We start from the raw sequence: 21,566 nt of genomic DNA on the forward strand, positions 1-21,566 counted from the left end.
TGCTCTTACATAACATTTTTAATCTAAGGATCTCCTGGTATTTTACAAACAATAATTAAATCTCACTATTTGTGGAAGCTAATTAAACATACCATTATAGCAAATAGGTAACCTGAGGTACAGACTGGTTAAGAGACTTGTCCAAGGTCACACAATACAAAACAGAACTAGGAATAGCGACCAGGAGTTCTGGCTCCCAGTCTTTTGTTCTAACCACTGCACACATCCTTCCTCTTGTAAAGAATTTATCATTCTGTATCAAATGTTATTCCTACAAAGAAGGCATGTGCTATGTTTGAAAGGAAATCAATAGTATTTAAATTCAGCTCAGAAGGAATGGGAGCACATAAAGCAGCATGATGCCCTTTCACTTTCCCTCAATCACTGTGTACTTTGTGTCCTCTGAAATATGTGTGTGTCACACACATTGTAATAATCACAGTTTCAGTTTGGAAATTTTGTTGACATTTTTGTTAAAAGACTAAATCTGATAAATGTGCTGCTCACTAACGTTCCAGTTCAATACAGCACTTAAGCCCATGCAAGTGTGTTGCTGAGTAAGGGCCCCAATTCTCATCCACCTTTCCAATATGCTTTGAGATCTACAAATGAAAAGTGCTTTATAACAGCAAAAGTATTACTACCACCACCATGATGAATAAATTTAATAAGACCTTTCCAAATGAATCAATCAATAAATGGAAATTAAGGTGGAACTTTTTGAGCATATTGTGTGTGTGCATCTTAGGTTCTGATAACATGTTTTTTTCCTTTTTGCTGTGATTTTTCTAGCTGCTAGGTCTGCTCTTTCAAATGATTTTTCTCCTGATCAGAAGTCACTCTAGACAAGTTTCTGCTGCAACATCTGAAGAAAACTGAACTGAAGAGAAATTTAATGGAACCTGTCTTGCTTCTCCTCCTTGGTTCAAGAGTGGATTGAAGGATAATTGAGATGACATGTTTAAGAGCTACTGAAAATGACCACTGGCCCTGACTCACGCAACCACAGCTGTAAACTTATTTAAATCTTTAGGTTGAATATACTGACGTTGCGATGTTTAAACTAGCTTTAAATTCACAAAACATTTCAGCAGGTCATTATACCCTCAGGGGCTATGGACTAGCATTAGAAACTTAAAATGCCTTGGCTTGTAACTACACAAAAATTTGATTAAACCTAAAAATTCCTGGCTGTCCCAAACAGCCCCTTAACAACAACAGGCTATTGCCATCTTTATAATATGTAGGAAATTAGTCGCAGCAGCAAATATATTAGCTTGTTAAACAGTGCACATTATGATTTTCTTTAGTAGTAATAACGAGAGTAAACTTAGACAACAAATCCTCTTAAACACCTCTACATCAGCAAATGCAGTTTCTGCCTGTCCCAATTAATATTTTCCTAAGAATTTATTACCCAACAGAAAATCATTTGACATTGCAACAATTCAATTTCATGCTTCACATACACATACTTCCCTAGGTTTTTTTCCCCATTACTGACACATCATCACCTACTCTTCCAAATCTCACAGTGTAAATTAAAAACAAAAGCACTGAGTTCATGCTTTAAACCTATATGTTAAGTCAGAAGCAGGCTGGAAAACAGATCTGCAGAGATTTGAGTCCAAAAACTGTAGTCTTTTCCATCACACACACAAAAGCTCTGCAAATCTACTACTTTCCTACAATAACAGAAGAACTGTCTTTATGTATGTTTGAAACTCTTCAGAAATGAATGGGAATTAGCCCACATCAGTGCATAAAAAAGGGTTGGGCTATTGTCCAAAAACAACATGTCAAAAAATATTTTATTGCAGTATTTGTAGTATATGAAACAAACCTGCTCCAAAAATAATCAAGCTTTGAGTTGATGGTACTGCACTTAAATACCACATGTAAAATAACAATGATCTCCCATGGAAATGTTTACCATTAAATATTTACTTGTGTCCTCTATTTCTGAAGGTAATAATAAACTTTGTTCACCATTCTCCTCTGTGTAATCATACATATCTAAGTAGTGGAGTGTTAACTCTAGATAGGATTATTTATTCTTTATAATGGCTCATATAGTAACTATTCCCACACAATATTGACCAGGTGAACAATAAACCACTGCAGAAACAGATGCTCTCTTGCTTCTGTTTTAGTTTAGATAAAGTCTTTGAATGGTGTTTAAATTAAAAAAATAAATAAATAAATAAAGAAGGTGAGATGACATGTGAAGAAGGGAAAGAGATGAGTTACAAACATGTTATTGAAAGCACTTCTAAAATTGACTCCAGGAAATATTTCCTGGCTCCTTTTCTTACAGAAGGAGAAAAATATATTGGTGACTAATTGATTACAGAATACATATTAGTTAGAAAATGGACTGGTTTGAGCTTAAGTATTGTGGTGCTCAAGGAAAGGAGCCTGATTAGTTGAAATGCCAATAAACTAAAATGAGCAAATCTGGAATTATTGGTAACAAAAGGAATGCTGAAAAGACAAAACACAAACAGAAAGTAAAATCTGTCTTGGTGTGGGATTTCTTTTGTTGATTATGGTCCTGCTCCTGCAAACACTAGTGTTTGAAGGACCAGGGCATCTGTGCATAGCGTATATAATATTAAAAATGTCATTTTACCTTTTGAGCTTCAGAGAACATGCTATTTGATTTCAATAAGTGAAAAGCTTAAAAAAACCTGAAGCCAAAATTTAATTACACCATTAAAAAAAGACAATAAGTACATATCCACGCATCTCCACGGCATTCACAGGACCAACTAACTTCAGCCACTCAACAACGTGCGATAAAATCTACCTCTGCTCCCCTCATAAATGGAAGTTATAAGAAGAACAGAAGGGAAAAGGTCTCCTCTGTACTGGACTGTATGTTATGGGCGCAGGTATAAGTGTATCATTGGTAGATAACCAGAAATATATGTTGATGTCCCCTGTCCTAAAGTCATTTAACCACTAACTACAGTATATTTTACAGTAAGGAAGGTTTACTTTGCCAAAAAATACTGTATATTATACCAATACACAAGTTTATACTGAGTTCCTTATTTTCTGATGGAAGGAGGAAGGAAGGAGAGAAGACAGCCAGCGTAATAAAACAAATTCCCATCTGAACTTATGGAACTATTGCACCTTTAGTATTTTTTAAAAAGTATGCTGTCTTTCTTGTCTCCTTATAATAAAATAACCCCAAAAATATGGTCTATAAAATCCATCAGTACACAGAAGCTGTTTATTCCCTCATAAACATGGAGGCTAGTGAAATTACTACTTCTTGACTAACAACACCACACAATTTTTTTTTTCCAGATATTAAGTCCTATCTCTTGTTAATGTCACAATGTGAAGAATATGATTTATTACTGATATTTATTTTTGCTGTTTCTGGCATAACCATACACCAGCTAAGTATCATTTTTACTGCATGTTAAAGTGGATACAATGCCTCTTTTGTTCCTATTAATATGGGAGAATGTATGAGTATGATTATAAACTAACACCAGAATAATAAAATAAACAAACTGAGATTACACATCAGGTTATTTTACTAGTCAGATAAATTAGACATCATGTACATCATCTCTTTAACAGTATGAATTTCTGTAGTTTGTGCATTTGATGCACTTTTCAACTGACAGGATTGTAATTTTTCTGTACTTTGCTAAACAGATTTTTTCAATAGTACATTTAATAAAAGATGCTGGACTGACTGCTTTGGAGAGTGAATCTGATACTGGAGAAATTCTCCAGAGTCCATCTTGCATTTCTGACCTCCATTTTGAATAAGCAGGAGTCACGATTGGAAGCTGCAGGTCACATGATATTTCTGAGCATGTGCAGTACAAAAGTAGGGGAAAAGTCAGATGACGTAATCATAACTCTTGGGTAAACAATGGCAGTGAGCATGCGTGGAATGTTGGCATGCGTTCAAGAATGTGAGATAATGTTTGGTACTGAGCATGTGCAGGAAAGATCTGATGATGTCATGCGTCTAGAAAGTTCTGACAGGACACTATAAAAGGCAGTGTGTCAGTGGAACAGCTAAAGGAGCAGGAACTGAAGAGAGCAAAGCAGAGAAGAACAGCAGCAGACCTGAAGAAACAGCAGCGGCAGCAGTAGCAGCAGAAGTCAACAGAGTAAGCTTCCAGTTATAATTATAGTGCAGTATAGAAAAGCATAGTATAGTGTTAGTGTGCATGTGTGGATTAATAAAGATATATGTATGAGTGTTGATAGTGAAAGAAATGTATAAGATTTAAAGCATATAGAAATTGCTGTCAGCAGCCTGTGACATTGGCCATCTGTGACAGGGTGCAACCACTAAGAATCATTTCAACTGTATGTTATTGCGGCTGGGGTGCTCTTTAACTTGTTGAAGGGATTTGTGTTTTTAGATTACTACTGTATTAGAGATTATTGTTTATGCTAATCCAAAGATGCTTTGTTTTGGAAAAAAATACTGTTTCTTTCAGTCATTTATTGGAAGGTTGTATTCATGTTCTCCAGGTATTTCCTTAGCTACCCTGGAGACCCATACCTTAAGAAAACAGAATGGTTAATAGTGGGTTATTTTTAGGAAATCCGTAGTAAACACAGGAGGGGACAATCGGTGAACTATTCTGGGGGTACCCTACATCTGTTTTGGGGGTACAATGCCCTTTATTCATCCACAGAACAGGAACAGCAGGAGCACTGGCATGTATCCCTAAAATTTTTTGCTCACGTTCTTCAGGCATCACCTGGTGGGACCTCTTGGGGTATGTCTACACAGCTTAAAAACCCACAGCAGTGAGTCTCAAAGGCCAGGTTTATAGACTGAGCCTCATGCTATGGTGCTAAAATTAGCGGTTTAAATATTTGGGTTTGGGCTGGACCTTGAGTTCTAAAACCACTCTCTAGGATTTCAGACCCTGCGACCGAATGCTTACACAGCTATTTTTAGCGTTACAGCAAAAGCCCAAGTCTGTAGACCTAGGCTCTGAGACTTGCTGCCACAGGTATTTGTTTTGCCATTTAAACATACCCCTAGAGTCAGCAGGGACTCCAATTTCCATGCCCATTCAATACATGGCCTCTTAAATAAGACTGCCAGCAAGGCTGTCAAGAAATTTCATTTGCCATGGTAAGTTTTGTGATGTGGACTCCAGTTCTGAAGGAAATGAACTGAGAATACTAATTCATTTCTCTTAGGTCAAACAACAGCATAGTAACAACTTTCAATAACTATTGACCTATTCTGGTCTCCTACTAGAGACCCAGAAATGAAAGATTTTGTTTCTTCTTATCAGTCCCTTGAACCATCCAATTCCCCCTATATCCGGCACATTTATGTGAAAACAGAATGTGTTCCATGAATTTAGACATTATGAAAATTAAAATAAAATTGTTTCCAACAAAAACCCTAGTGATGTTGTAGTAAATGGCATGAGAATATGTCCAACTAGAAACAACTGAAGAAAGTTACCCATTATGTCTACCCGGCTCCAGATGTTATGAAACATTTTCCTTAACATAACAAACTGGCAGCTTTTCATGTAATAATGCAGCACATACCTATGTTGCAGGAAACCAATAAAAGGTGAAACTCCAGTTCCTGGACCCACCATCATAAAAGGGACAGATGGATCTGAAGGTAAGTGGAAAGTGTTGATTGGACGAGCAAAAATAGAGACCTAGAATGAAATTAAATACTGTTATAATATAACTGAAGAAATTCTGTAGGCAATCAAATGATCATGTGGTCTTTGGAGCTTTGAAAGTGTGTGTCTACCTTTTTATATATATATATATGTTCCCACACACATGCACACGCGTACACATGCACACAGAGCAAATTAATGAATTATATTTGAATGACTGTAGTCTGCTTAAACTTCCCAGCTTACTGAAGTCATGTAAATATTTGAGACCAAATTTAAAATAGGTCTCAGAAAATATGGATGCCAAATTTGCAGTCTATCTATTCATATATCCAAAAGTGGGTAAATGCACACAGAAACATGAGTTTCTGAATATGAAAACTGATACAATCACAAATTTAGGAGAGGCATTTTTAGAGGTTCTTGAAATTTTGATCTGTAGTACTTGGTGCTAATCTTAAACTGTTTCTTTCCTTCCACTTGTGACCCATGCTCCCATCATCTCTTATTATTATGAAAAAGAGAGTCAAATATGAGTGTCTCTGGAACTGTAAGACTGACTACCTGTGAGAGGGGTGGGAAGAGAGAGAGACACACACACATTTTTCTCTCAACAAAAATTGAACCATCTGTTGAACATTAAATATTCTCTATATTGGTCTGTTTGTGCCATCTTAATTGAAAATAATAATTACCCAGCTAGAAACAAGGTTAACAGGGTTCCCCTGTCCAGAGGTTTAAAATTAAGAGAGAACGTTTTCAAAGGGATGGTTGGGAGAAGAGATTCACAGATCTAAGGCCAGAAGGGATCACTGTGGTTATCTAATCTGATCTGTATACCACAGCCCATAGAGTTTCCCTGAAAAAATTCCTAGAGCATAGCTTTTAGAAAAACATCCTATGTTGGAGGAAAAATTGTCAGTGATAGAGAATCTACCACAAGAAGCCAGATTTGAAAAGGGGACCTTTAGATCTTCACTCCAATGCTCGCCCAGTTGAACTAGTTCAGCTAAAAAATAAAAGATAAAATAAGACATCTGCCTTAGAAGAGGCCCTTTTCTCCATCACTGTGGACAGCACCACCATCCTTCTTGCAACTCAGGTCAATAGTCTGGGCATTATCTTTGACTCAGCCTTCTCTGTAGACCTACACATCCAGACCATGTCTAAATCTTGCTGCTTCTTCCTGCAAAATACTTCCAAGATCCAGATTTCCCTCTGCCCACAGAGCTGGCTTTAGGCACCGCGGGGCCCGATTTGAAGGAGCTGCCGCCGAAGTCCCGCCGCTGTCTTTGGCGGCAGCTCAATCGCTGCCGCGGAGGAAGGACCCTCCGCCGAAATGCCGCCGAAGACAGCGGCAACGATTGCGCTGCCGCCGCCGCCAGTGCCGGGACTTCGGCGGCAGCTCAATCGACTGCCGGTGCCTTCGGTGGCACTTCGGTGGAGGGACTTTCCTCCGCGGCAGCGATTGAGTTGCTGCTGAAGACAGCGGCGAGACTTCGGCGGCAGCTCCTTCGGGACGTTGCGGGGCCCTCTTAGGGGCACGGGGCCCGATTCCGGGGAATCGGCTGAATCGCCCTAAAGCCGGCCCTGTCTGTCCACACAGATAAAACTTATCCAGGCTCTCCAACATCTCACATATTGCAACACCTTCCTCTCTGATTTTGACAAATGCAATCTTGCCCCCTTAAATCCACTGAAAATGCCACTACAAGTATCTTCTTGGATCATCCTTCTAACCACATTACCCTCCCCTGCATTCCTCTATTGGTTCCCCCTGTTTCGCTGCATCAAACACAAGCTTCGTGTCTTTTTCTTTTAAAACCAATCATGTCAACCCCCACCTCTGCTCTGCCAGTGATGTCAACATTCATTGTCCATCGGTGCAGTTTTTCCTCAGGCACCTCTGTGATTTCTTAAATGCCGCCCCTTTTGCATAAGAGTAGCTGCACTGTGATGGTTTACTTTTGTGGGGAGCATTGCCTTGTCAGGGCTTAGACCCTTCAACATGCGGGGTGGAGGGCGGGTTGGTAGGGGAGCCAGGGACCTTCCACTCCACTGGGTTCCGGCCTAGGGCCCTGTGAGGGCTATCAAAGGTCTGACACCCAGGAGTGCCTTGAGGCTGCCCTCCCTGGATCACCTCCTACCACTCCGCTATTGTCCAAAGTTCCCAGTCTGTGGCAAGGAGGTGTGAAGGGGGTCAGCTCACCACTGAATGCCTCCTTGTGGCCATGCTTGTTGTGGCAGCTCTCTCTCTCTCTCAGGGCAGCAGCTGCCTCCTGCTGTGACTTGGCCCTATGGCCAGGTCAATTCCCAGTTTCTCTCCTGTCCTGGTAGTCCACAAACAACCCAAGGGGAATTAACACAAACAATTCATATGAGAGAGAGAGAGAGAGAAGGAAACACTTCCCTCTCAGGGTGCATCTGAAGCAGGTTCTCTCTTCCCTCAAGAAGGAACCTTCCAGCAGTTGTTGTTGAGAGAGATCCTGCCTTCCCTCAGCCCTTTCCTCAGGAGCTGCAAGTTGCAGGTCTTCTCTCTTCCCTGGTTTGCCCACAAATGAGCTATTCTGCTCCCTTTTAACACCATCTATAGCAGGGGTGTCAAACATGCGGCCCGCAGAGTTATTTGCTGCGGCCTGCCAAGCTCCCCACCCCCCGGCGCCCCCCGGAGTTATTTCCTGCGGTCGCCAAGCTCCCCTCACCTGCCGCCCCCGCTTCCCCCCAGCGCGCCGCGTCCCTGCTCCTCTGCCTACCTCCAGGCGCTTTCTGTTGCCAAACAGCTGTTTGGCGGCGCTTAGCGCTTTCCAGGAGGGAAAGGGGAGGAGCGGGGAGCCGCACGCTCAGGGGAGGAAGCGGAGAAGAGGCAGGGCAGGAGTGGGGGGGACGGAGTTGGGGTGGGGACTTTGGGGAAGTGGTTGGAATGGGGGCGGGGAAAGGGTGGGAAGAGGCGGAGCAGGGGCGGGGCCACATGGAAGGGATAGAGTGGGGCCGGGGGTGGGATGGGGGGGCTTTTGTATCTTTATATGAAAAGGTGTCAGTGATGCGGCCCTCCAGCCAATGTACTAGTCCTCGTGTGGCCCTCCTGGTGATTTGAGTTTGAGATCCCTGATCTATAGTGTGTGTATCTCCTGCAGGTATGGCAGGGTGGGACTGGCTGAGCCCAGAGCAGCTCATTAACCCTTGTTGCCCAGTATGGGATTTGTATACCCCATCACATGTACATAAAATCATCACAAAGCCACTACATTATCCTTCTTCAAATCACTCCTTCAACTCCACCTAACTGTGATGCCCACAAAACACATGACAATGTGCTAGGCAGCTGGTGAATTGCGACTGCTGTTTGTTATACTGTAAATAATCAACTTCGTTTTGATTTTCACTAAGAAGGTTGATGGTGATTGGACGTCTAACATAGTGAATGCCAGTGAAAATGAGGTAGGATCTGTGTCTAAAATAGGGAAAAAACAAGTCAAAAATTACTTAGACAAGTTAGGTATCAGAGGGGTAGCCGTGTTAGTCTGGATCTGTAAAAAGCGACAAAGAGTCCTGTGGCACCTTATAGACTACCAGAAGTATTGGAGCATAAGCTTTCGTGGGTGAATACCTCTGCCTCTGGAAATTTCCACCACATGCGTCAAGACTCTTTGTCACTTTAGACAAGTTAGATGTCTTAAAATCACCAGGGCCTGATGAAATGCATCCTAAAATACTCAAGGAGCTGACTGAGGAGATATCTGAGCCATTAGCAATTATCTTTGAAAAGTCATGGAAGAGGGAGACATTCCAGAAGACTGGAAAAGGACAAATATAATGCTCATCCTATCCACATAGGAAGGATCAGTTGCACACAAAGAAAATGGGAAATGACTGCCTAAGAAGGAGTACTGTGTAAAGGTATCTGGGGGTCATAGTGGATCACAAGCTAAATATGAGTCAACCATGTAACGCTCTTGCAAAAAAAGCAAACATCATTCTGGGATGTATTAGTAGGAGTATCGTAAGCAAGACACAAGGAGTAATTCTTCCGCTCTACTCTGTGCTGATTAGGCCTCAACTGGAGTATTGTGTCCAGTTCTGGGCGCCACTTTTCAGGAAAGATATGGACAAATTGGAAAAAGTCCAGAGAAGAGCAACAAAAATGATTAAAGGTCTAAAAAACATGACCTATGAGGGAAGATTGAAAAAATTGGGTTTATTTAGTCTAGAGAAGAGAAGACTGGGAGGGGACATGATAACAGTTTTCAAGTACATAAAACGTTGTTACAAGAAGGAGGGAGAAAAACTGTTCTTAACCTCTGAGGATAGGACAAGAAGCAATGGGCTTAAATTGCAGCAAGGGCTGTTTAGGTTGGACATTAGGAAAAACTTCCTAATTGTCAGAGTGGTTAAACACTGGAATAAATTGCCTAGGGAGGCTGTGGAATCTCCATCATTGGGGATTTTTAAGAGCGGGTTGGACAAACACCTGTCAGGGATGGTCTAGATAATACTTAGTTCTGCCTTGAGTGCAGGGGACTGGACTAGATGACCTCTTGAGGTCCCTTCCAGTTCTATGATTCTATGATCTCACTGCTATGTTGTGCTCCCCCAATCCTCTTGTTGCATCCATTTGTTGTCTCCTGTCTTATACTTCAAATTGTGAATTCTTCTGGGCAGTGGCCATCTTTTTGCTGTGCGTGTATGATGACTAGTGAAGTGTGGCCCTAATCCCAAATTGGGGCCTTTAGCCCTTACCACAATTTATATAAATAATAATAATGGGGGACTCAACCTACTCCACTGAAGTCAATGGCAAATGGCAAATTTATTTTTGTGAATTAATTCAGTGGAGCAAGATTAGGTCCTTAGTTAAGGGAGGCCTCAAATTTATTTATTTATAAAGCTTAAGGAGAGAAATGTTAGAACAAAATTTAAGAAATTCTGCTCTACCATGTAAAACAAGTTTATTTTTAAATAACAACAATAATTCTGTGTTCAGTTCTTATTGTTTAATCCTGTGAGCAGCTCCCTTTTATCATATCTCTAAAAATATTACAGCCCTATGTTTCTTTTTGATATTTAACAATAAGGAATTAGTGCAATTCGTGCAGGGGAAGCTGATGTTTGTATTTATATAACCATAGTGCATTCCATCATACTTCAGTTAGTGAGTTACTTTTGCCATTATGTATTCCAATACTGTGTGTGGGTTTGATTTTTTTAATATTGCTTCTGCAAATGGTATATATACACATCTATTTTTAAAAGAGTTTGTAATTAATCTAGTATATTTCTGCTCAACATCAGCCTCATTCATTTTTATTGGTATTCTACATATTTTGCAATCAATGTGTACTGCTGCACATTTATCTATGTTGAATTTTAGCATACACAGCAGAAAACACCTTAGAATTTTGTTCAGCCCACTGTAGTAATTAACCTTTCATTCTTCTCCCCCCCGCACCCACCATATGTTTAGGCCCCTTTCCTATATCCCAGTAGTAACTTAAAAAGTGATCATATATATTAAATCAAAGATGTTCCTGAAAGCTGGGATGAACTACATCATATGCACACTTAGTCAATTTCCCTTGAAAATAATTTTTAAAAAATTAAGATAATTTGTAAGACAGGTCTTGCTCTAGTAAATTTGACAAATTACCGCTGACTATGGATATCTTGCAATTGGATTCCCTCTTTTAATCGAATAGATGGTGACCTAAACTTTTTGGTGTCAGTTGTTCTTCCTTTTTGGTATGCTGATTATACAGTACCCTGCCACATATCATGTATTTCACTTATTTCTAATGAGCCTGAGAGCATGATGAATATAAATGATGGCAAGCAATTCTCTGACAAAAAATACACTATAAATCCCTTCTCATGCGGCAATAAATAATATACACGTAAGGTGTTGTAAAAAGGTGTCATCTTCCAACAGTTCCCTAACCTTAGATACACACCAGAAATCTCTCAATCTTCTATGGTTGTTCCAGAAACTTTTCCAATATAGTAACTTTCAGTATTTTACCTGTTACAAGACCTCACAAGAGATGGGAAAATCACGAGGTTCACCACTGAGAGAAAAAGAGCATCTCCTTGGCAACACTTACAGCCCCCAATAGCACTCTAACACAGTTACAACATACTATATGACTTAGGCTACGTCTTCACTACGGGGGGGGGGTGGGGGGGGGAGAGGGGCGATTTAAGATACGCAAATTCAGCTACGCAAATAGCGTAGCTGAATTCGACGTATCCGAGCCGACTTACCCCGCTGTGAGGACGGCGGCAAATCGACCTCCACGGCTCCCCTGTCGATGGCGCTTACTTCTTCCTGCGCTGGTGGAGTACAAGCATCGATTCGGGGATCGACTGTCGCATCCCAACGAGACGCGATAATTTGATCCCCGAGAGATCGATTTCTACCTGCCGATTCAGGCGGGTAGTGAAGACGTAGCCTAAGGCCCTGAGTAAACCATGATTTCATAGACTGCAAAGAAATCGTGAAGTTAGCTCAACACCACATTTTTTCAATATTCTTAAACAAAATGAAAAAGTGTACAAATTATTTCATACCACCTTAGCAAACTGCACAGTTCAGATGTTACGTCTCCATGTGTACTATTCTCCCGCATGCACAGAATAGAGTGCTGCAAAGTAATCACATCATCAATGTGACTGAATACAATCTAGATAGAAAACACTGTACACTGCAAACAAGAAAATGGATGCCTCTTAAAAAAAAAGTTTAAAAGGTGTCTGCAGCAGATCACATGCAGCAGTATCCACCATGAGTTTTACCCAGTGATGGAGATAAGCTCTTCCGTACTTCCTGAAATGTTACTGTACATCACTACCAAAAAAGGTCAAAACAGTCAACTGGATTTAGGTGCTTATCAAAAGAGAAAGCCGGAAACCCAGAGCAGTATAGCAACTCTTTTACTTGTGAAGAAACAAAAAACAGTGACTTCCTTGTTTCAAAATTCCACTGAAAACTGTAAAGCACGTAATTCCCTAAATATTGACCAGACAGAAACATTTGTTTGCACAGATATCTCTCTTAATAAAACTGGACAACCAAAGGCTATTGGAATTTTTCAGAAAGAATGTAGTAAATGGTGGAGTGATTCCTTCATCAACCCAGCTGAGATATGAATATTTATCTAAAATTGACAAGTGTCAGAAGAAGGAGATTATGGAATTTGTAAAGAAGTCTGGATGGCTGTCCGTGGTCACTGACAAACTAACTGATACCCAAGATGAGTATCTGTTACATATTTTGTTTTGCAAGTCCTAAATGGTGATGACAATCTAACTTGGAACTGAAAGTTGTCCTTGCTGATACAATTTACCTATAGACTGTTAATTACAACACCATTGCACATGCTACTGTAAAGTGTTGAATACCTTTGGGGTGGATTTTGATTATATTAGTGCATCTGTCTCTGACAACACACCCTACATCAAAAGCTTACAATCAAATGCTTTGGGATTACTGCTTAACTCAGTTCAACATACCTGCAGTGCTCACATAGTAGCCCTTGCTAATGAGATCCCAAAGGTTGACAAGCTAACAGAAAGAGTCAAAAAAGTTTGTAAACATCATCCGAGCAGAAAATTGCATTTTAAAGAAAATCTGCAAAGGGCAGTCTAGGCTGTGGGTTCGAATCTTCCTGTGAAAATGCCCCCTAAACCAGTTAAGACAAGATAGGAAGCTTGTATGCTGCTACTGAATACCATGCACAGTACATTACTTTTTACTTGAGTTTGGTGGAAGAGGAGATGAAAGTTACAAACACAAAGTGTTAAGGAGGTGAAAAAGACGGTTACTCACCTTTGTAACTGTTGTTCTTCGAGATGTGTTGCTCATATCCATTCCAATTAGGTGTGCGCATGCCGCATGCACGATCGTCGGATAATTTTTACCCTAGCAACACTCAGTGGGTTGGCTGAGGCGCCCCCTGGAGTGGCGCCCTTATGGCGCCGGATATATTCCCCTGCCGACTCAGTGCCCCCTCAGTTCCTTCTTGCCGGCTACTCCGACAGAGGGGAAGGAGGGCGGGTTTGGAATGGATATGAGCAACACATCTCGAAGAACAACAGTTACAAAGGTGAGTAACCGTCTTTTCTTCTTCGAGTGCTTGCTCATATCGATTCCAATTAGGTGACTCCCAAGCCTTACCTAGACAGTGGGGTCAGAGTGAGATGTTGCGGAGTGAAGGACTGCTGAACCAAATTCAGAATCACCCCTGGACTGCTGCACTATCGCATAGTGGGAAGCAAAGGTATGTGATGACCAAGTTGCTGCCCTACAGATCTCCTGTATGGGTACATGAGCCAGGAAGGCGGAGGACGAAGCTTGAGCCCGAGTGGAGTGGGCAGTAAGGTGTGTAGTTGGGAAACCAGCCAAGTCATAGCATGCACGGATGCATGATGTGATCCAGGACGAGATGCGCTGGGTGGAGACCGGAAGGCCCTTCATCCGGTCTGCCACAGCTACGAACAGCTGGGTCGTCCTCCTAAAAGGTTTCATTCGTTCGATGTAAAGGGCGAGGGGCCTGCGAACGTCTAGGGAGTGCAGCTGCTCTTCTCGTCGAGAAGCGTGTGGCTTCAGATAGAAGACCGGAAGGAAGATGTCTTGGTTGACATGAAAGGCAGACACCACCTTCGGAAGGAAGGCGGGATGTGGTCGCAGCTGTACCTTGCCCTTATGAAACACCGTATATGGTGGGTCCAACGTGAGGGCTTGAAGCTCCAACACTCGTCTCGCCGAAGTGATAGCGACGACGAAAGCTGTTTTCCAGGAAAGGTACAGGAGCAACCAAGTGGCCATCAGCTCAAACGGGGCACCCATGAATCTGGATAGGACCAGGTTGAGGTCCCACGTAGGGGCTGGATGCTGAATTTCCAATCCCTTGAGGAACCTGCTGACCATGGGATTGGAGAAGACCGAGTGCCCATTTTCGCCCAGAAGGCTGAAATCGCTGCTAGGTGTACTCTGATGGATGAAACTGCTAGGCCTTGCTGTTTCAAGGACAAGAGATAGTCTAAGATGTTAGGTACTGGCACCTCCAGAGGGGCAGTATTGCTCAGGGCACACCAGCAGGAGAAACGCTTCCACTTGGCCAAATACGTGGACCTAGTAGAGGGCTTTCTGCTACCCAAAAGTATGTGCTGCACGGAGCGGGAGCAACTCAGATTGAGTTAGCCATGCAGCATCCATGCTCTGAGATGGAGGGATTGCAGGTCCGGATGACAGAGTCGACCATGTTCCTGAGTGATCAGGTCCGGCCATAACGGAAGTGGAAATGGAGTGGTCACCAACAGATCAAGGAGAGTGGTATACCAATGCTGCCTGGGCCACGCCGGGGCGATCAAGATTAAGCGGGCCTTGTCTCTGCGCAACTTGAGAAGGACCTTGTGGACTAACGGGAATAGAGGAAAGGCGTAGTACAGGTGGTCTTTCCACGGTATCAGGAAGGCGTCTGATAGGGAACCCGGGCAGCACCCCTGGAGAGAGCAGAACACCTGGCACTTCCGATTCTCGCGAGAGGTGAAAAGGTCTATGTGGGGAAACCCCCACTTCCGGAAAACAGAATGGATAACGTCCGGGTGAATCGACCACTCGTGAGCCAGAAAGGATCTGCTGAGGCGATCTGCCAAGGTTTTTTGGACTCCTGGGAGAAACGACGCCACCAGGTCAATCGAATAGGCTATGCAGAATTCCCACAGGCAAATGGCTTCCTGACAGAGGGGGGATGATTGCGTTCCCCCTTGTTTGTTGATATAAAACATGGTCGTTGTGTTGTCTGTGAAAACTGCAACACAACGACCCTGAAGGTGTTTGCAGAACACCTGACATGCCAAGCGTACTGTTCTCAGTTCCCGTCCGTTGATGTGCAGGGATCTCTCTTGTGTGGACCAAAGGCCCTGAGTGCGAAGGTCCACGAGGTGAGCGCCCCAGCCCAGAGATGATGCGTCCGTGGTTAGGACCAGGGAGGGCTGCGGGGCATGGAATGGCATCCCTTCGCATACCGAGTTGGGGTTCAGCCACCAGTCCAGAGAGGTTAAGACTTCCGGCGCTACCGAGACCACTGTGCCCACGCTGTCCCAGCCTGGGCGGTATACTGTTGAGAGCCAGGCCTGAAGTGGATGGAGGCGCAGTCTGGCGTGTCTGGTCACGAAGGTACAAGACGCCATGTGACCCAGGAGACCGAGGCATGTCCGTGCTGTCGAGGTCGGGAAGCTTTGGAGGCTGTGGATAATGCTCGCCATGGACTGGAAGCAGGCGTGCGGTAGGCACGCACGGGCGAGATTTGAATCCAGGACTGCTCCGATGCAGTCTATTCTTTGGGTCGGCTGCAAAGTGGACTTTTCGACATTGAGCAGCAGGCCCAGCTATCCGAACAAGCTCACGGTGCACTGAACATGAGATTGCACCTGGACCTTGGAGCGACCCCGAATGAGCCAGTCGTCGAGGTACAGAAACACTTGGATCCGATGTTGATGGAGTGAGACAGCCACAACGGCCATACACTTTGTAAAGACCCTTGGCGCTGTGGATAGGCCGAAGGGAAGTACGGTAAACTGGAAGTGCTGTTGGTTGACCACAAAGCGAAGGAAGCGCCTGTGCGGCAGGTAAATCGCTATGTGGAAGTACGTGTCCTTCATGTCGAGGGTGGCGTACCAGTCTCCAGGATCCAGGGAAGGAATAATGGTCCCCAGGGAAACCATGCGGAACTTCAACTTTACCATGAATTTGTTGAGTCCGCGCACTTAGCCCAATGTCCTCAGCTCCACGTCGAGACTCGGCGCCAACCCCGTTGGTCCAAAGCGCGCCTCTGGCACCGAAAGCAACAGCTTCGAGGCCCGGCAACGGCAAAGACTCCCGGTACTGGACGTCTCCAGCACCGCTACCAGTGCGGCACCGTTCGCTGTCTCTGGGACCCAAGAAGCAGCACAAGCAACCTGCTGTTCCTGTGCAGTTGCCGGCACCGCCTGTGCCTCCCTCGGAGCAGCGTCCCGTGCTGGACCGCCTCGCGAAGGCTCCAACTCCAGCACCGTTGATTCCAGCGCCAGAAGCGCCGTTGAATCCGGTGCACGTAACCTCCCCTGTGCGTACCGCGGTCGAGCTCGGCCTACCTTTCACCCCGGAGACTTTCTCCACGGCACGCAACCTGATTGCGCTCACCGAGCCGGGACCGTCGCAACCTTCGGTACCGCCAGTGAGGGCTGTTCCCTCGAAAGGAAAGCCCTCCATGATGCGCCCTCTGTCGCAGAGCGAGACGGGACAGCACCGATCCCGATCCCGATCCCAATCCCGGTCACAGTCCCGATCCAGACGCTGGTCTCGTCTACGGCACCGCTCGCAGTCCCGGCACCGATCACCATCTTGGCGCTGGTTGCACTCGGTGCTGCTCCGCCTCGCAAAGATCTTCTTCCCGGTACGGTCGGTACCGGTCCAGCTCCTGGCACCGATCCCAGCGCCGATCTACTCGTAGATCTTCATCGAGATCCAGATCTGCCTCCCGGCACCGATACAACCGTCAGTCCCGATCCAGGTTGCGGTACCGCTCGAGACTGCGGCACCGATCTCCATCTCCGTGGCGTGGGGCGACAGTGCGGGACAGTGCGACCCAGCATGAGCGATCGGCTCCACCTTGGCCGTCCCGCCCCAACTCAAGGTCGTCCCAAGCAGAAAGTGGCTACCACGTCCATGACCAAGATGCGGACGGTGCTAGCCAATGGCACAATGAGGGGCAGGATCCTGCTCCAGGGAGCGCCTCAGCCGACCCACCGAGTGTTGCTAGGGTAAAAATCTTCCGACGATTGTGCACGCGGTGCGCGCACACCTAATTGGAATCGATATGAGCAAGCACTTGAAGAAGAACATCTGTTGCACGATTCAGAAATTTTACAGCTACAACTCAATTTCATCTTAACATAAGCGGGAGAATGGTCCCGTTATTGTGGGGAACTTTCCCGGTTTATACACTATCCCAGTGAAGTTGGCTAGCAAAAAGATCTGAGTCCTCGCTCCCACTTCCTTTGCCCAAAGGCCTGTCTGACCTCAATGGCTCCCCTTCCACTCTCCTGTGTGGCAGAGTCCTCGTAACCCAAACAAGGCTAGGCCCAGGATTCCTTGGGGGCTCGACCCCCAACCTTGTTGTGGTCACTTAGGGCAGGGGCTATGGTGTCCCCACTCTGGGATGCATTCTCTGCACTGGATCATTCCATACAGTTCAAAGCAAATACAATTGATTAAACGGCAATCAATTAAAAAAAATAAGGAAAAAACGGGAAAGGTTAAAGGAAAACACATAACCCCACTCTGTGGCACAGGGACATCACAACCAGCATCTCTAGAATGTAAGGGAAGTTCAGTCTGTTCCTCACAAGTCCCAGGCCTCCTTCTCAGGCCTTGGCTGTGCTGCAGGGATGCTGCGGGTCAGACACTTGCTCTGGCAGTGGCCACATGCTCTTAGGTTCTAGGTGGCAGGACCCTTCTTCCCAGTGTTGCCCCCGCCCCATCGGGGTTATGATCCCCATCCAAGTCTGACTGGCCAGGTGTCTTGGCTGGGGGCATCTCCCTGCACTGGGCCCGCTGCCCAGGGTCCCCCTCGCTCTCCCAGCTGCTCACTGCACCCGGCTCTGGAGTGCTCCAGCTTCAGCTCCACTCTGCCTCAGCTTCAGCTCCACTCTGCCTCAGCACTGCTGCTGCTCTGCCTCCAGCTCCCGGGCCTGCTTCTCTGGCCCCTCTGGCTCTGGTTGCTGCAGCTCTCCTCCTAGCACAGGTCTGCTCTGTGGGCTGCTTTTCTGGTCCCTCTGGATTTGGCACAGCTCTACTCCTCAGCTCAGCTTGGGCCCCAGCTTTCTCCTTAGCTTGGCCCCACTCTGTCTGACCCAGGCAATTCCAGCTCACAGGACAGACAGGACCCCTTTGCCGCCTCACTCCCTCATTAACTTGCCCGCCCTGTCAATCAGGCTGACCTGGAGTATTGGCCTCTCCCCATTGTTTCTGGGGACTGTCAGTCTCGCAGTCCTGATTTCCCATTGGCCCTTCCCCTTACTTTTGGTACTGGGAGCTAGCCAACCAAAAAACCAAAAACATAAATTCCACTGAGTTTTAGTAAGGGGATAACAGTCCCCTTACATTAAAGTATGGCAAAGAGCTTGCTGATTTGATGAAATGGTTTGAAAGCTGTGAGATGTGCATGAATCAAGTGTACAATAAAGTTGACGACTTAATTAAAAGTGAGCAAGACAGTGGTGATGCAGGGATTCAAAGCCAATATATTAAAACTTTTACTGAAGTTGCAGATAAGATTACAAACGACAACCTCCTGAAGTGCATGGAAAGAAAACCTCATTTCACCCAGTCAGCATGCCATTTCCTTAAAGCAGTAAGGGTCTTTGATCCCTTGCAAGTATATACTTTAAAAATGGATGCCATCCCACTAGATTTCTTAACTGATTTCAACAGGAGCTGCAAACTGAATTAAAAGGCTAATGGTTTTATGCAAAGGAATGTAGCAATGACTACCTTTTGGAAGTCTGAAAAACCATGTCTTCCCAACATTGCAAAATTTGCCAAGCAATATTCATTTGGAGTCCCTAGCTCTGTAGATGCCAAGCAAAGTGTTTCAGCATATGGGCGATTCCTACTGCGCAGAGGCAATCCATCAAAAAGGAACAAATCAACAAACTAATGATACTTAACTTTAATTCAAAAAAGAAATAGAAATTACTGAATATTTAGTGGACTGTATATATGTTTGTTTACTGCTAATTTTAATTGTAAAATTAATTCCAGGCATACTCCATGAAATTCAATATTTTGCCCTTTACATTATTATGAATTTTTTAAACAAAACAAAACAAAATTTTCACAGGGCACTATATATGACTTTCTTAGAAGTGCGCTGGGGCCAGATTGGGAGTCTAGTCTTTTAAAGAGATGGAACCTTACCAAATCAGCCATTCCACTGGCTGACGCACAAACCCACGTTTCCACTCTTTCAATACTACACAAACATCCCTTCTACAGCAGTTTTTCAACAGTGTGGGAGCACTGCTCACACTTTCCCCTCCCAACACACACATTGCAGCTCTGCTTCTCTGCCTCTGATAAGAAATCTTGGCTCTGACTGAAGCACACAGACAGAGCAGGAAGCTGAGCACTCTCTCCCTAATGCACAGGGGCAGAATAAAATGACATAGCCCAAGAGAGAGCTGGAGAGAAAATCAGGCAAAAGACTTTCCCTTCTATGAAGTAGTGTCATAAATCTACCATTTCAGTGGCTGTTCAAGGATATGAATCTTTCTTTAAAGGAAGTCATTTCAAGGAGAAAATGGCAAGAGTGAAATATTTTTTGAAAAGCAAAATAGGTTACCTGATCTCTATAATTAGTTTTGCACTTTGTTACATGACTGCTATATGTATATACTCATAGTCATACTTTGTGTGGTGGGATCGAACCATGTGTAATCATTGAAAAGGGAGAGGGAATAGCAAGGATAATGTCAATACTGCAGTGTTACAATCTTTACCCATCGGCTGATCAAATATGCATCTATCTGTGCAGGAAGACTCAGAAAGGGAGAGAAATGCACAAGTCCATGGGTCCAGATCTAATGCATCCAAGGGTGCTGAGGGAGTTGGCTGATGTGATTGCAGAGCCATTGACCATTATCTTTGAAAATTTGTGGCGACTGGGGTGGGGGGGGGGAATGATGGAAAAAGGCAAATATAGTGTCCATATTTAAAAAAAGGAAGAAAGAGAACCCAGGGAACTACAGACTGGTCAGCCTCACTTCAGTCCCCGGCAAAATCATGGAGCAGGTCCTCAAGGAATCCATTTTGAAGCACTTGGAGGAGAGGAAGGTGATCAGGAACAGTCAACATGGATTCACCAAGGGCAAGTCATGCCTGACCAACCTGATTGCCTTCTATGATTGTCAAGGCTCCTTCCCCACTCTGAACTTTAGGGTACAGATGTGGGGGCCTGCATGAAAACTTCTAAGCTTAACTACCAGCTTAGATCTGGTCTGCTGCCACCACTCCCAATGGGCTAACTCCCTTCCCTGGGTAGCCTTGAGAGACTCTTCCACCAACTCCCTGGTGAACACAGATCCAACCCCTTGGACCTTAAAACAAGGAGAAATTAACCATCCCCCCTCCTTTCTCCCACCAACTCCTGGTGGATCCAGATCCAATCCCCTTGGATCTAAAAACAAGGAAAAATCAATCAGGTTATTAAAAAAGGCTTTTAATTAAAGAAAAAGGTCAAAATCATCTCTGTAAAATCAGGATGAAAAATAACTTTACAGGGTAATCAAACTTAAAAAGCCCAGAGGAACCCCCTCTAGCCTTAGGTTCAAAGTTACAGCAAACAGAGGTAAACACCCTAGCAAAAAGTACATTTACAAGTTGAGAAAACAAAGATAAAACTAACACGCCTTGCCTGGCTGTACTTACAAGTTGGAAATATGAGAGACTTGTTCAGAAAGATTTGGAGAGCATGGATTGATGTCTGGTCCTTCTTAGTCCCAAGAGCGAACTCCCCCCAAAACAAAGAGCACAAACAAAAGCCTTCCCCCCACCAAGATTTGAAAGTATCTTGTCCCCTTATTGGTCCTTTGGGTCAGGTGTCAGCCAGGTTACCTGAGCTTCTTAACCCTTTACAGGTAAAAGGATTTTGGAGTCTCTGGCCAGGAGGGATTTTATAGTATTGTACACAGGAGGGCTGTTACCCTTCCCTTTATAGTTATGACAATGATGAGATAACTGGCTCTGCGGATATGGGGAAAGCAGTGGATGTGATATATCTTGACTTTAGCAAAGCTTTTGATACGGTCTCCCACAGTATTCTTGCCAGCAAAAGAAGTATGGATTGGATGAATGGACTATAAGGTGGATGGAAAGCTGGCTAG

General features: G+C 44.4%; 1 protein-coding gene across 1 annotated transcript in view; it reads right to left on the minus strand.

The window, feature by feature from the left end:
- MTRR (5-methyltetrahydrofolate-homocysteine methyltransferase reductase) overlaps positions 1 to 21,566 on the minus strand; it is a 119,461-nt gene that overhangs the window by 19,387 nt on the left and 78,508 nt on the right. Inside the window, exon 12 of the mRNA XM_065399271.1 lies at positions 5,563 to 5,681. Within this exon, the coding sequence (XP_065255343.1) occupies positions 5,563 to 5,681 (119 nt within the window). The remainder of the gene's footprint in view (positions 1 to 5,562; positions 5,682 to 21,566) is intronic.

This window comes from Emys orbicularis, chromosome 2 (genome assembly GCF_028017835.1).
Source record: "Emys orbicularis isolate rEmyOrb1 chromosome 2, rEmyOrb1.hap1, whole genome shotgun sequence".
Taxonomy (NCBI): Eukaryota; Metazoa; Chordata; order Testudines; family Emydidae; genus Emys; species Emys orbicularis.